The sequence below is a fragment of the Bos mutus genome, chromosome 2, assembly GCF_027580195.1.
Source record: "Bos mutus isolate GX-2022 chromosome 2, NWIPB_WYAK_1.1, whole genome shotgun sequence".
Taxonomy (NCBI): domain Eukaryota; kingdom Metazoa; phylum Chordata; class Mammalia; order Artiodactyla; family Bovidae; genus Bos; species Bos mutus.
In genome coordinates, this window is record NC_091618.1 from 19,778,452 (window position 1) to 19,793,741 (window position 15,290).

At 40.8% G+C, this 15,290-nt stretch overlaps 1 protein-coding gene across 2 annotated transcripts in view; it reads left to right on the plus strand.

The window, feature by feature from the left end:
- Positions 1-14,600, plus strand: part of SPHKAP (SPHK1 interactor, AKAP domain containing) — a 136,134-nt gene extending 121,534 nt beyond the window's left edge. For both annotated transcript variants that reach the window (XM_005890155.2, XM_070385607.1), the window contains exon 11: positions 12,720-14,600. In XM_005890155.2, coding sequence (XP_005890217.2) covers positions 12,720-12,863 — 144 coding nt within the window. In that variant the 3' untranslated portion in view covers positions 12,864-14,600. The remainder of the gene's footprint in view (positions 1-12,719) is intronic.
- Positions 14,601-15,290: the final 690 nt, after the last annotated feature.

Consider the following 15,290-nt stretch of genomic DNA (forward strand, 5'->3'; position numbering starts at 1 on the left):
GCATAAATGTGATCGTGGCAACTCTTTGACTGGAAGCTTGTTTCCACTAGTTGGGGATGATGAGAAAGTAAATTGAGGAGACGGAATATTTTCAGTCTGTTTTCTTTAGGTGTGTTTCCTTGCTCTTGAACAGACCTCTTCCTATGTTCATTTAAATTAAAAGTAGAAAAGCAAAGATTTGATAATACTAGACCAAAGTGAGGTCACACTGATAATTAAAACAAACTGGCATGGTGTCAAAGAGAAGGCATTTTTAATTCCTTATGAAACATATTTGCATTGGATGGATTTTCTCATTATTATTCTCCACCTACCAAAAATATAAAGCTAAGGAATAGATCTTTGGCCAACATCAAAATTAATAGCAACTGTCACTCTAATTCCTATTCTCTAAGACCAATCACTTACTATTATAGAATATCAATTATTAAGGTTAAAACAAGAATTCAACTACCAATGACTTCCCAGGTGGCTCAGTAGTAAAGAATCTGCCTACCTCAGTAGTAAATTTCAGTAGCAAAGGATGCAGGAGATGCAAGAGACAGGGATTCCATCCCTAGGTCAGGAAGGTCCCCTGGAGAAGGGAATGGAAACCCAGTCCAGTATTCTTGCCTGGACAGAGAAGTCTAACAGACTGTGGTCCAGGGGGTCACAGAGAACTGGATATGACTGAACTATTGATCATGCACACCAATGTTTTCAAGCTCAATTTCCATAATTTAAAAGTATACTCTTAAAATAATTAAAAATAATGTTGCTATATTGGTTTTCTATTTCTGTGTTACAAATTTACTAACTTAAAACAGCAACACCCAGGTCTGTCTGTTGTTAGACGTTTGGGTGAATTCCATTCTCTCTACTGAGGGACTTACAAGGCAGAAATCAACTTGCCATCCTGGCTTGGCACTTATCTGGAAGCCACAGAGAGAAATAAGCTTCCACACTTGTTAGGGTTGTTGTCCTGACTCGGTTCCTTGGGGTTATAGGACTGAAGTCCCATTTCCTTGCTGAAGTCCACTCTCAGCTTCTAGAAGTTGTACAATTTCCTGTCACGTGGTCCCTTTATGCCCTCATGCTGTTAGTTTCCATTACTTCTTCTGCACTAGCCAGAGAAAACTCTGCTTTTAATGGGTTCATTCAATCACATTACACAGATTAAGTTCACCAGATAGTCCCCCTTTTGATTAACTCAAAAGTAACTGAAGAATCCCGTTTTCCATTTAAGATAACATTTAAGATATGCCCTAATAAGGGCATTAATTATCTCATCCTACTCATGGTACTGAGGATTAGGGCAGAAAATTTGGGGAGCTAATTTAGGATACTGCCTATCATTACCACTGTGCATTTTTTTAATGTCTTATTGTTATAAAGTATTTCCACATACTCATTATACTCGGTTCTCAACAACCCTGTGAGAAGAGCAGAATGGATATTATCATTCCTTTTATACTGATGAACAAGTAAGGACTCAGAGAGGTTGGTCCATGAGAGTCCTCAGATAGTGATGGCTGAGCCTGGTCCTAGAACCTCACTATCTCTACATATACTTCTCGATAGTTTATCTCTCTCAAGTTAAATTGCCTTGAAGTTACGATCTAGATTTTCTTAAAAGGTGTAACTGCATTTTAATTTTTATTGCCAAAATCTAGCATCTTGAAACATCCTGAGATGAGAGGTCCTTTACTCTCTGTCTCAGGCTTAGGTACATGGTAGTTAGAATAGCATCTCTCTTTCTCTCTTTCTCTCTGTCTCTGCCTCCCCAAACAATGGACTTGGCTACTGGAAAAATTGAGAAGACTTAGTTTATTTTCCATACACTCATCCACTTCGGTTTCTCTTTCTAGCCAGTGATTCGTGTTTCTGTTTATGCCTAGGACTGCCTACAGTTCTATCTTCTCTGAATCTCGATGCTACCCCATACTTGGCACACCTTTATTTTCAAGATGATGAGTGGTTCACTATACTACTGCTAAGTCACTTCAGTTGTGTCCGACTCTGTGCAACCCCATAGATGGCAGCCCACCAGGCTCCCCTGTCCCTGGGATTCTCCAGGCAAGAATACTGGAGTGGGTTGCTGTACTGGTTCACTATAAATTCTCCTCCCAGCTTACCATCCAGCCAGCCAGCGCAAAGGGCGCAGTGACAGAGTGCTTCCGCGTTGCCCCCTCCCTCCTGCCACACATAATCCCAGACCGCCTGCCAGGGGGAAGAGAACAAAGACATTTTTAGCCAGAGTTCTTGGTTTCCTGGAAAAATGAAAGGCAGGTTGGTTTCTAGTTTTATCCCCAGCCTCTTCCTGCATAAAAGCATTGCATGGTGTATTTTAGATGATTTCTTAATGAAACAGATTTTTATGTTATTGTTCAGTTGCTCTGGGTCCAGCTCTTTGGGACCCTGTGGGGTGCAACATGCTAGGCTCCGCTGTCTTCTACTATCTCCCAGAGTTTGCTCACATTCATATCCCGTTGATTTTTATACAGTCCACCATTTTGAAGAAACAGTGTAACACTCTATGTGAATATATGTCTAATAAATTTTTGTTTAGATGAAAGGACAAGGAATATGTCGCTAACACCTTAATTATGTAAACAATGCTTTGACATGATATTTCTTTCTCCCCAGTGATTTTCAGTTATCAAAGGGGATACCTGTCTTTGCTCATAACATAAAAATAAATGTTCCATTAGTATGTCAAGATACATTAAATGATATTTCACTCCTATCTAGCATCACCTCAAGGGACTTCTTTCTAAGTAATATAATTTTAGAGGACTGAATCATCTTGTTTTTCTGAGTCAGTTAAAATTCTCTACAGGTAATGGCTTCTCCATAAAAGGGCACTGCCTGTGCCCAGTTCTGTGACAGAACTGGTGAAATAAAGCAAACCCTTATGTAGAATTTTGATATCCTGTCTTTTATTTGGAGCCCTCATTCTGACTGTTTTTTAATTAGTCAGGAAGTTAAGTGGCCATTTTCAAGTGGTGTGAAAGAGAGACTATGGCTTCCCACCAAGGAGGCTGTGCCACTTGAAAGCAGCAGTGTCTCATTAGCTCCTCATCAGCTTGGAAAAGGTGAAAGGAGTGTCTCTGTTAAGTTCAGCAACCAAAAGGCAAAGGAGAAAAGGACAGATATACCCATCTGAATGCAGAGTTCCAAAGAACAGCAAGGAGAGATAAGAAAGCCTTCCTCAGTGATCAGTGCGAAAAAATAGAGGAAAACAATAGAATGAGAAATACTAGAGATCTCTTCAAGAAAATTAGAGATACCAAGGGAACATTTCATGCAAAGATGGGCACAGTAAAGGACAGAAATGGTATGGACCTAACAGAAGCAGAAGATATTAAGAAGAGGTGGCAAGAATACACAGAAGAACTATACAAAAGAGATCTTAATGACCCAGATAACCACGATGGTGTGATCACTCACCTAGAGCCAGACATCCTGAAGCGAAAAGTCAAGTGGACCTTAGGAAGCATCACTATGAACAAAGCTAGTGGAGGTGATGGAATTCCAGCTGAGTTATTTCAAATCCCCAAAGACGATTCTGTTAAAGTGCTGCACTCAATATGTCAGCAAATTTGGAAAACTCAGCAGTGGCCACAGGACTGAAAAAGGTCAGTTTTCATTCCAATCCCAAACAAGGGCAATGCCAAAGAATGTTCAAACACCACACAATTCCACTCATCTCACATGCTAGCAGAGTAAAGCTCAAAATTCTCTAAGCCAGGCTTCAATAGTATGTGAACCAGGAACTTCCAGATGTTCAAGCTGGATTTAGAAAAGGCAGAGAAACCAGAGAGCAAATTGTCAACATCCGTTGAATCATAGAAAAAGCAAAAGAATTCCAGAAAAACATCTACTTCTGCTTCATTGACTATGCTAAAAACCTTTGTGTGGATCACAACTGTGGAAAGTTCTGTGGAACTGTGGAAAGTTCTTAGAGAGATGGGAATACCAGACCACCTTACCTGCCTCCTGAGAAACCTGTATGCAGGTCAAGAAGCACCAGTTAGAACCGGACGTGAAACAACAAACTTATTCCAAATTGGGAAAGGATTACGTCAAGGCTATATATTGTCACCTCCTTATTTAACTTATAATGCCATCATGAGTAATGGCAGGCTGGACGAAGCACAAGCCAGAATCAAAATTGCTGGGAGAAATATCAATAACCTCAGATATGCACATGACACCACCCTTACGGCAGAAAGTGAAGAAGAACTAAAGAGGCTTTTGATGAAGGTGAAAGTGGAGAGTGAAAACTCCAGCTAAAATCTCAACATTCAAAAAACTAAGATCATGGCATCCGGTCCCATCACTTCCTAGCAAATAGATGGGGAAACAATGGAAACAGCAAGAGACTTTATTTACTTGTGCTCCAAAATCACTGCAGATGGTGACTGCAGCCATGATATTAAAAGACAGTTGCTCCTTGGAATAAAATCTTTGACAAACCAAGGCAGAGTATTAAGAATTAGAGACATTACTTTGCCAACAAAGGTCTGTCTAGTCAAAGCTATGGTTTTTCCAATAGTCATGTATGGATGTGAGAGTTAGACCATAAAGAAAGCTGAGCACGGAAGAATTGATGCTTTTGACCTGTGGTGTTGGAGAAAACTCTTGAGAATCCCTTGGACTGCAAGAAAATCAAACCAGTAGTCAATCCTAAAGGAAATCAGTCTTGAATATTCATTGGAAGGACTGATGCTGAAGCTGAAACTTCAATACTTTGGCCACCTCATGCTAAGAGCCGACACATTGGAAAACACCCTGTTGCTGGGGAAGATTGAAGGCGGGAGGAGAAGGGGATGACAGAGGGTGAGATGGTTGGATGGCATCACTGACTCAATGGACATGATTTTGAGCAAGTTCCGGGAGATGTCATGATTGAATACAGAAGCATCTCATCTGTCCCATCACTGCCTGTGAACTTGGCCTTGGAGTGGAAGGACACCTAATATCAGCTTATAACTACCTGCAGTCTTATTTCAATTCAAAAGATGAATTCCAGACATTCTGGGTCCCTAATGTCCTGTCACTCCTCTCCAGTAAATGACATCTGTATTCTCAGGCTTTCTCTTTTAGTGTTCCATCTAATTATTAAAATGCTAGGTGCACTTGAACATCATACATGCAGGACATTCATCAAAAGTTTATCGAATATGTACAACATGCCAAAGTTGTTCTAGGCTCTGGGGACACAGGGAACAAAAGAGGCAAGATGTTCTACCCTTTGGGAGTTCATATTCCAGGTTAGGAAGGGCCCAGGGCAGGGAGAGGGTAAACCATAGGAGGCTCAGCTTGTAAAGACCAAACTTGAAGTGTAATGGGAGCGTATTCTGAATAAGGGAAAATGAGAAACACACTGAAACAGTACTTTCTGCCCTGCAAACCGTGAGCCAAATGCAAAGAGTCACCCAGGACACTAACTTACAACTCGCATCTTAGGCCCCTTCTTGGAGCTTCCTTTCTAAGAGTGGGGCCTAGAGATACGCATTTTTAAAATATTTGTTCAAGTATGATGATTCTGATGAACACTAAAGTTTGAGACTCCCTTCCATAAGAAATGGGCTTTCCAGGTGGCTCTAGTGGTAAAGAAGCTACCTGCCAATGCAAGAAACAATAAGAGATATAGGTTTGATCCTCAGATTGGGAAGATCCCCTGGAGAAGAGCATAGAAACCCATTGCAGTATTCTTGCCTGGAGAATCCCATGGACGGTGGATCCTGGAGGGCTCCAGTCCATGGAGTCACGAAGAGTCAGACATGACTGAGAAACTAACACTTCCATAAGAAATATCTTGAAGGAGTGGCAGAATTTGAGGTGGCTTTTAAGTATGCTAAATTCCAAAGGAAAGATTGCTGAGAATCATAGCACTTGAAAATCTAAAATACAGTTTATAAATTTAATTCACAGTGACCTTGACATCAGTTAAATTTAATCTACTTAATTCATGGAAGGGGAAAAATCATGAAAGCCATTCTTTTTCAAAAGGATATCAATTAATTAATTGTTCTGCTTTGTGGAGGCAATGTATTATTGTTCTTCAGCTCTTTTTCTTCTGTTTAAATTCAATAATCGGGGAGCTAGAATGAGCTGATGACTGGCCTCATAGTAAATCAGTTACCTTCCTCATCATTAAGCTCATTTGGGGAATTACATCCTTCTCTTGAGGGCAGTGAATAGAACAGAATGTCCTAAGAGGAAACAGATGTATACCTGCCTTCCTAAGAAAGTGAGTGTCAGAAGACTCACTTCTCCTTTAATGTCTTACTCTTTTCCACAAGCAAAGTAGAGGAAACACAATGAGAGAGAAAATATTGATGTCATTTACTATTAAGTTAACTTTCCCCAAAATACTACACTTAAAGTCTCAGTTTTGAAAACAGTACCTGACAAAGGAAAAATAAAGAATTAAATATTGTCTTAGCTCAAGCTGCTCTAGTAAAATAACACAGGCAGTGGCTTGAACAGCAGACATTTATTTCTTAGAGTTCTAGAGGCTAGAAAGTCTGAGGTCAAAGTACCAGTAGGTGCATTTCCTGATGAGGGACAGCTTCCTTTCTGTGCTGTCACATGGCAGAGAGCCAGCTCTGGTATCTCTTCATCTTCTTAGAAGGGCATGAGCTCCATCCTGGGAGCCCCATCCCCATGACCCAGGGGATGCTTTTATGGCCTGATGCTCGAGCCAATCAAATCAAACTCTTCTCTTGGGATGAACCAGGCTTTGGGGTTTTCCCAAGATCCCTGGGGAGTCCCAGGGTACAGCCAAAGCTGAGAATCTCAACTCCTACAGGCCATAGTTGCGGGAGCAATATAAAGACCAGCTCACTTGTGCTTAATGAAATGGACTGCCTTGGAACAAAAGAAGGTAGCTGCTTTCAGAAATCTGCATTGAGTGTTTCCCCAAAAATCTAAACAATTTGCGACAACTCCCATAGATTCCTTTCGATCCCTGAATTGGGAAAATCTCCTGGAGAAGGAAATGGCAACCCACTTCAATATTCTTGCCTGGAACATCCCACAGATAAATGTGCCTGAGGGGCTTCAGTTCATGGGGTCACCAAGAGTCAGACACAACTTAGCAACTAAACAACAACAACCCGTAGATCCCACCATATGATTTTATAAACAAGTAATCTAATTAAGTAAATGCACCTGAGAATATAAAAGGTCCCTACCATGTGATACTTTCCTTCCAACAGGTCACAACATGCCATCAAGGAATGTGAATTCTTCTAGCTTCCTAAAATGAAACATTTGTTCAAGGAAATGGCAAATATGATACATAGGAAGGGAAACTAATTGTTATTAATTGTGCAATGATAGGAAATGAAAATTTTTTATTTTTGTCAGTACATTGAAAAGAAAAACTCAGATTCCCTGACATCCTAAAGCTGATTACTGAGTCCGTAGCCTGGACAGACACAGTGAAAGATATAGGGACAGCTGCTAAATAGAATGCAGTTTTTAAAGACTGTAGTAATGAACTGAAAGTGTCCTTTTCTGGTTTATTTACAATCTTAGCTTCATTTTTGTCTAGAGTTTTTTTTAAATAAAGAAAGAAAAAATGTAAGACCTTCCTTACTCATCAACCCCACCGATGTTTCAAGGTCTTAATGTCTGAGAAGAAGCCATCATAGACTAAGAGCATGCTATATTTAGTGGGACCAGATCATTTTTAAAAATTGCTTTATTGGGATGTGCTTAGCCGCTCAGTTGTGTCTAACTCTTTGCAACCCCATGGACTGTAGCCCACCAGGCTCTTCTTTCCATGGGGATTCTCCAGGCAGGAATACTGGAGTGGGTTGCCATTTCTTTCTCCAATTTATTGGGATATCAACCTGACTTTAGAAGTCATGAGACAGATTCTAGCATGTGGCCATTTCACAAAATACTGATAGAGTAGCCTAGTTGGTAGGACATTTTGACAGTTTGGGGTCAGTTCACAACATCCAGTGGTCATCATCACAGACCGCAATGGGAGACCCTGCTTCGGCAGGCCCAAATTAGATGGAAAGTAGCTAATACTGGAAAGCAGCTAATACCTTCCAGAAAGGTCTGAAGCAGACAGCCTTCTGGGAAGAGTTTAGCCAATATTGACATCTGCTCTGTAATTTTCATTCTCTCCCAGAGCAATGACTCAGAGATTAAAGTTGGGAATAAGATGGTGGCCCAGAAAACTAGAGTGTACAGAAAGAAAAAAAAAAGTGCTGAGACTAAGTTTTTATTTCTGTGTACTTTATACTGCATCTTTATAAAACATGCTAAAGAAGAGAAAAAACACCCTCAAGGGATAAGTCTGGTCTAAGACCGCTGATGACCCTGGAGGAAAATCTTGATGAGAAGTCGATGAATTATTAATATGAGCCTCTCTCAGTGAGACCTCAGAAACTTGATCTTCAAACTTTCTGCACTGGGAGCACCTTTCTCCAGTAAGAGCTGGAAAAGTCTGATTAACAAAATCACGCAAAGACATCCTAGTCTTTCTCCCCTTTTTCCTGAGGCTGCATATTTTTTCCACCTAGTCCAATAGAAAAACATGCATGCCTGGGATCTTTCATATACACCAACATACAAGTAACAGCTCACAAAATTATTTTTATGCAGCTCCATGAATTTACTAATAACCACCTAGAGTGTTCCTCTTTCTGATGGTATTTGTGTTCTGAGCAAAGTCTTAACCTAAAGGATTTAAGTTCTCTAAAATTTCAGGAGTCTAACAGACAGCTCAACAGACTTGTGAGGGATACCGGACAACTAACAGTCTGACATTCTGTCACTGAGCCTGATGGAGCTGATTGGAGCTAACCTTCCAGGGCTGTTGTAATAATGACCAGTGAAGAGGGGTCCCAGGCACCCCACCTTCACAGCATGCATGCCCACTCCCAGTCACAGGTGATGAAACACCTGCCCCATGACCATCTCTGACTTTGCTCTTTGCCCACTACCAGGGCACCAGTTCAGGCTCTGCCTTTGCTTAGGTTCTCAGCCTTGACTCATTTTTTGGAGCATCCTATCAGTAGGGAATTATTGAGTAAGCAGCCCCAAGATGTGCCTGGTAATTTTTTAATGGTATAAGTGCAAATATGTAAAACTCAAGGATGAATATTTATACAAGGTTCAGCTTCAGTGATTCTGGATGTCACTCCATATTTCAAGTAGTCTTATTGATCGTTTTGAATGCATTTGATGTATTTGACTCACATTTGGGTGTTCCGCCTTCTGCAAATATTTATTGAGTCCCTAGTAGGTACAGGGACTTATCTTATTTTCCAACAAGATATTGGGTTGGCCAAACAGTTCATTCACGTTTTTTCCATAAGATGTTACCAGTATTAAGTGATTAAGGACTTCCCTGGTTAACTTTCAGTGGTTAAGAATCCGCCTGCCAATGCAGGGGACATGGGTCCGATCCCACAGATTGCAGAGCAACTAAGTTGGTACACCGTAACTACTGAGCCAGTGTCAGACTTTATTTTGGGGGGCTCCAAAATCGCTGCAGATGGTGACTGCAGCCACAAAATTAAAAGACGCTTACTCCTTGGAAGGAAAGTTATGACCAACCTAGATAGCATATTCAAAAGCAAAGACATTACTTTGCCAACAAAGGTTCATCTAGTCAAGGCTATGGTTTTTCCAGTGGTCATGTATGGATGTGAGAGTTGGACTGTGAAGAAGACTGAGCGCCGAAGAATTGATGCTTTTGAACTGTGGTGTTGGAGAAGACTCTTGAGAGTCCCTTGGACTGCAAGAAGATCCAACCAGTCCATTCTGAAGGAGATCAGCCCTGGGATTTCTTTGGAAGGAATGATGCTAAAGCTGAAACTCCAGTACTTTGGCCACCTCAGGCGAAGAGTTGACTCATTGGAAAAGACTGTGATGCTGGGAGGGATTGGCAGCAGGAGGAGAAAGGGACGACAGAGGATGAGATGGCTGGATGGCATCACTGATTCGATGGACATGAGTCTGAGTGAACTCTGGGAGTTGGTGATGGACAGGGAGGTCTGGCGTGCTGCGATTCATGGGGTCGCAAAGAGTCGGACACGACTGAGCGACTGAACTGAACTGAACTACTGAGCCTGTACTCTAGAGCCCGTGACCCCCAACAAGAGAAGCTATTGCAATGACGAGCCCTCTCACTACAACAGAGTAGCCCCTGCTTGCTTCAACTAGAGAAAGCCCACACGCAGCAACAAAGACCTGGTAAAGCCAAAAAAAAAAAAAAAAAATGCCAGAGGTAGTTCAGATGGTGTCCTCTGGCGGGGAGATTACAGTCTATAATACTGTTGCCATCAGCTTCCCACTGGTCTCCCTTTTTGCATCTTCCTAAAACTCTTTGAGATGATGTTTATGTTTCCATGTATTAAAAGTTAAGCATTTTATTTTCCAGCCTAGAAAATTGCTTTATTCTGATTAAGCCAACACAAGGCGAATAAGTACAATAAAGCACTGATTTCTGTAACTGCAATAGCTGGTGCTGTCACAGCAGCTGGAAGAAGAAACGTAATTTAATAGTAGCTCTCTGGGAAACAACTTCTCAGTAATTGAAATGAATTAGCAAATTCAAACTGAAGGGGGCGGGGGAAGATCAGAAAAAATTAGCATTCCAATTTCTGGCTCATCTTCAAAGTCTGAGCAAATGTGAAATGAGCAGGGCAAAGAAATTCTAGAAGGAAACATTGAAGAAATAGTAACTAAAGCATATCTCTCATCTTTTTAAGAAATAGATTTTTCTTCCTCAGTAAACGAGACTAGAGTCCCAGCCTTTCCTTTATCCCAATGTTCCAAATAAATATTAATGTCTCATTATTCTACTTTAGAGAAGGAAATGGCAACCCACTCCAGTTTTCTTGCCTGGAAAATCCCATGGAGAGAGGAGCCTGGCAGGCTACAGTCCTGCTAAGTCACTTCAGCAGTGTCCAACTCTGTGCGACCCATAGACGGCAGCCCACCAGGCTCCCCCATCCCTGGGATTCTCCAGGCAAGGACAATGGAGTGGGTTGCCATTTCCTTCTCCAATGCATGAAAGTGAAAAGGGAAAGTGAAGTCGCTCAGTCATGTCTGACTCTTAGCGACCCCATGGACTGCAGCCTACCAGACTCCTCCGTCCATGGGATTTTCCAGGCAAGAGTACTGGAGTGGGGTGCCATTGGCTTCTCCAAGGCTACAGTCCATGGGGTCGCAAAGAGTCGAACACGACTGTAGTGACTTAGCGTATTCTCCTACCACCAAAAGGCATGGGGTACTGTAGCAAAAAGAGCTTTGGTCTGCAGTGTCAGAAGACCATGCATCCTGGGACTTCCCTGGTGGTTCAGTGGTTAAGACTTCACTTTCCAATGCAGGGGTGTAGGTTCCATCTCTGGTCAAGGGGCTAAGATCCCACATACCTTGTGATCAAAAAGACAAAATGTAGACAACAGAAGCAATATTATGACAAATTTGATAAAGACTTTTAAAATGATCCACATTAAAAAAAGAAGACCATCTTACTGCCAACTTTTCAGCTCACAAACCCACAATTTTTCATCTTTAAATGCCTGCTTTGCAGCATTGTTGACAGAATTAAATGAGATTACATGCTTGAAAGGTACTTCCTACAGGTTTTGGCTCTTAATAGTTGTTACTTTTCTTTATACATATCTGACTAAGGATTTTGAGAGGACTTCATGCTGAGCTTTAGGCTACAGTTTCATGAAGGGGATCATCTGTAATGATTTTCCCATCTTCCAGTGCTCCAACTCAACCTGCAGTCAGACGCTTTCTAAGTTGTGGCCAATTGAAAATGATATAATTAGCCAGGTGCTGAGTCTAGGATGTTTCCTCAATCTTTCCTTTTCCTGTTCCAATGGAAAGACAGTGTCTCTTGAAACTTGACAGAGGAGGGAACTTTTCAAAGTGGAATGAGGAACGAGTAAGTAAAACTACCCAAAAGTTTGTTGTTCAGTCACTAAAGTCATGCCCTACTCTTTGTGAGCCCGTGAACTGCAGCACACTAGGCTTTCCTTTCATTCACTATCTCCTGGAGTTTGCTCAGATTCATATTCACTAAGTCAATGATGATATCTAACCATCTCATCCTCTGTCGCCCCCTTCTCCTCCTGTCCTCAGGCGTTCCCAGCATCAGGGTCTTTTCCAATGAGTTGGCTTTTCACATCAGGTTGCCGAAGTATTGTCCTGGAGCTTCAACATCAGTCCTTCCAATGAATATTCAGAGTTGATTTCCTTTAGGATTCACTGGTTTGATCTCCTTGCTGTCCAAGGGACTCTCAAGAGTCTTCTCCAGCACCCAAAATTTTAATACAATTTATCTGGCCTAAATGGTACATCCTATGAAAGATTGTGTATGGCACTAATAGAGGGGACTGGGAACCATGCTATACAGAACCATTAGACAGAGTCTAACCCAGAGAAAGGTAGATCTGAGGGAACTCTTCAAATACCTAAAAGATAAGATGTTGAAAGAAGAATTCCATGTAGACTCTCAAAATTGGTGGATGGCAACTGCTGTGAGGAACATCTCAGTTCAGTTGAAAGAACCCTCTAATAATCTGGACTGTCTACAAAGAAAATAGACTGTCCTGAAATATAGTTCCCTGCCACTAGAGGTATTCAAAAATAGCCTGGAGAGCCATTGGCTCTGGTAGAATGGTTGAATGAGATGACTTTGAGGATCCTCTGTGATATGTGAGTCCTAACTCTGTGCTTTTCTCTAGTTTCTAGATGTCGTGCGGCTGGTCCATCAGAAGTCCTGGAAGGTGGGGGATATCTTCCATGCAGTGGTTCAGTACTGCAAGATACATGAGGAACGGAGGGATGGGACCCCGAGTCTCTTTGACTGGCTCTTGGAACTGGGATAAGGCAGCAGTCTCCTGCAGAGTATCCCTTTCCTTCTTTCCAGCTTAGATTACAGTGGTTTGCTCTAAACACTCTAAACTTTCTCAAAACATCACGTCACATTATCCGAGCTAGGAAAAAATCTGCTCCTCAAGTCTGCTGCACATGGAATAAATCTGAAGGAAAGCAAAATATAGGTCTGTACAAATTAACACAACCTGTAGGGGAGTTTAAAAGAGCTTGTGTTAGAATGGCTGGAGAAACAGAAATTGTAATGGGCCCAAATGGAAAACTTCAGGCTAGGCCTAAACTCCAGGAGAGTTGCACTTGCATATTTTTAATAACATAAAATGTCATGTAATATCTCCAACATGAATCAACTGGAAACAGCATCACTGGTCAAAATCATTTTATACACTCTGCTGTAATCTTTATTTTACTTTTTTGAGCAGATTAAAGTGTCTTTCAGCCCAGGTAAATAGTTAAGATATGGGTGAGAAATTTCCAAAATTTTGATATAAAAGCTTTTCAGTTTTAGACCATTATCAGTGGATATTAACAGAGATGCAAGGATATCTCAGTGTTTCCTATAGAGGTGATTTCATTTGTTCACTCTAGCCCACTGATAAATATTTCATATCTCCCCAGCAATGTCTTGAGTTCCCAGCTAATCAAAAGACTCTTGGTGTTCAGCTGAGAGAGAGAAAGGTGGAAGACTGTCTTATTTCCATCTGTTTATTACATGAGTGACATGGTTACAGAACTCTTACCCTATGGGAAAGCTTTCCTACTAAAGAGAGTCTTTGGAGAGAAAATCTCCTTGTATATTAAATTATATAAAATATAAACTTTCATTTTTATTGTAAATTATGAAGAGACTATCATAAATAATATATCAAGTTAGCCTTAGAGGTTCATAAAATATGAAGAGATTATTGTTTTAAGTTGTATGTTGACACTTGAGCCCTATGATTTCATTATAAACACGTTGGTACCCGTATGGCAGACTTGCTAGTCAGATGACATTTATAATGATGGATGCAGGGTTTGACATATCCAGTTAGAATCATATACTTCCTAATTTAAGGATATTGGCACTTAATTTCAGAAAAAGAAACTATTGTCACATTGAAGTATTTTAAAAACAGAGATTTACTTTTTTGAAAAATAAAGGTATTTAACTTCTCCCTAATAGGTCTTTTTCCCTTTCAGCTAAATGAGCTAGACTGGCTTTTATTTTCTCGATCAAAGAAAGTGTTTATTAAAGATTTCCTGAAATACTATGCTTTTACACTATTTTTAAGATTGTCAAGTAATTTTAAATGTGAACAAAGTCCCACTCCATCCATATCAGCTTTCTGTGTCATCCACATTGACAAGAAATTGAAATTTCTTGAAATGTCAACAGACTTTATTGGAAGTCATCCTCCCTACCACCCATCCCCCAGAATCCTTTCCAGGACTCATTAGGCATTTATTATAGAAAAATAGTCCATATTTGGGTTATATATTTAATTGACATGTGATACAAATACCAAACTTGAACATTTATCCATCCTCTCAAAGTGAAAGTTCTTTGTGATACTAGATGGAAAAGGATATGTTTATTTTTTAAACAACCCCAAAAGATTGTAATATTGTGTGTAGACTTCTGTTGTGCTCAAATGTTTACTTATCCTACAAAGCACAAATACTGAATTATAACCATGTGATGAAATATATGTTGTATCTAAAGTTGCAAACTAATCAATAAATTTTTGTTGCCAACTGGTTGATCATTTTTTTCTCCCAGAGCTTAAGTGCCTCATAGGAAAAGTAGTCACAGTGTGATTGGATGAAGGTAGATTTATCTCTTATACAACTTCACTGTCCCACTTTCAATTTTTGAATAAGCAGATATTCTTTGACTAAATTGTTGGGATCCATAGTATTTACATAAATCTGCACTTCTCAGTCTTAGCACCACTCTCAGGTTAGGCTGGATAATTCTTTGTTGAGGGGGGCGGGGATACTGTCCTTCATGTTGTCGAGTGTTCAGTAGCGCCCCCTCTCCCAACTTCTACCTATAGATGTCGGTGACTATCTCCTCCCAGTTATAACAACCAAAAAAGTAGATCCTGGAGGGCAAAATCACCATTGGTTGAGGATCTTTGGTGTAAATAATGCCTTGAAAAGGCAAAGCCTGAGGCTCTAGGAGGCATTAGGTTAAAGGAGGAGGCCCTGTATAGCCCCTAGTCTGGAGAACCCCAGTAGGAACCCAAAAAAACAGGCATTGGGAAGATGCCCTGGAGAAGGGAAAGGCTACCCACTCCAGTGTTCTGGCCTGGAGAATTCCATGGACTGTCCAGTCCATGGGGTCGCAAAGAGTTGGACAAGACTGAGTGACTTTCACTTTCACTTTTCACTTTCGCCACACCCTCCCAGGACTGACTGGGCTGTGGCCTTTACAG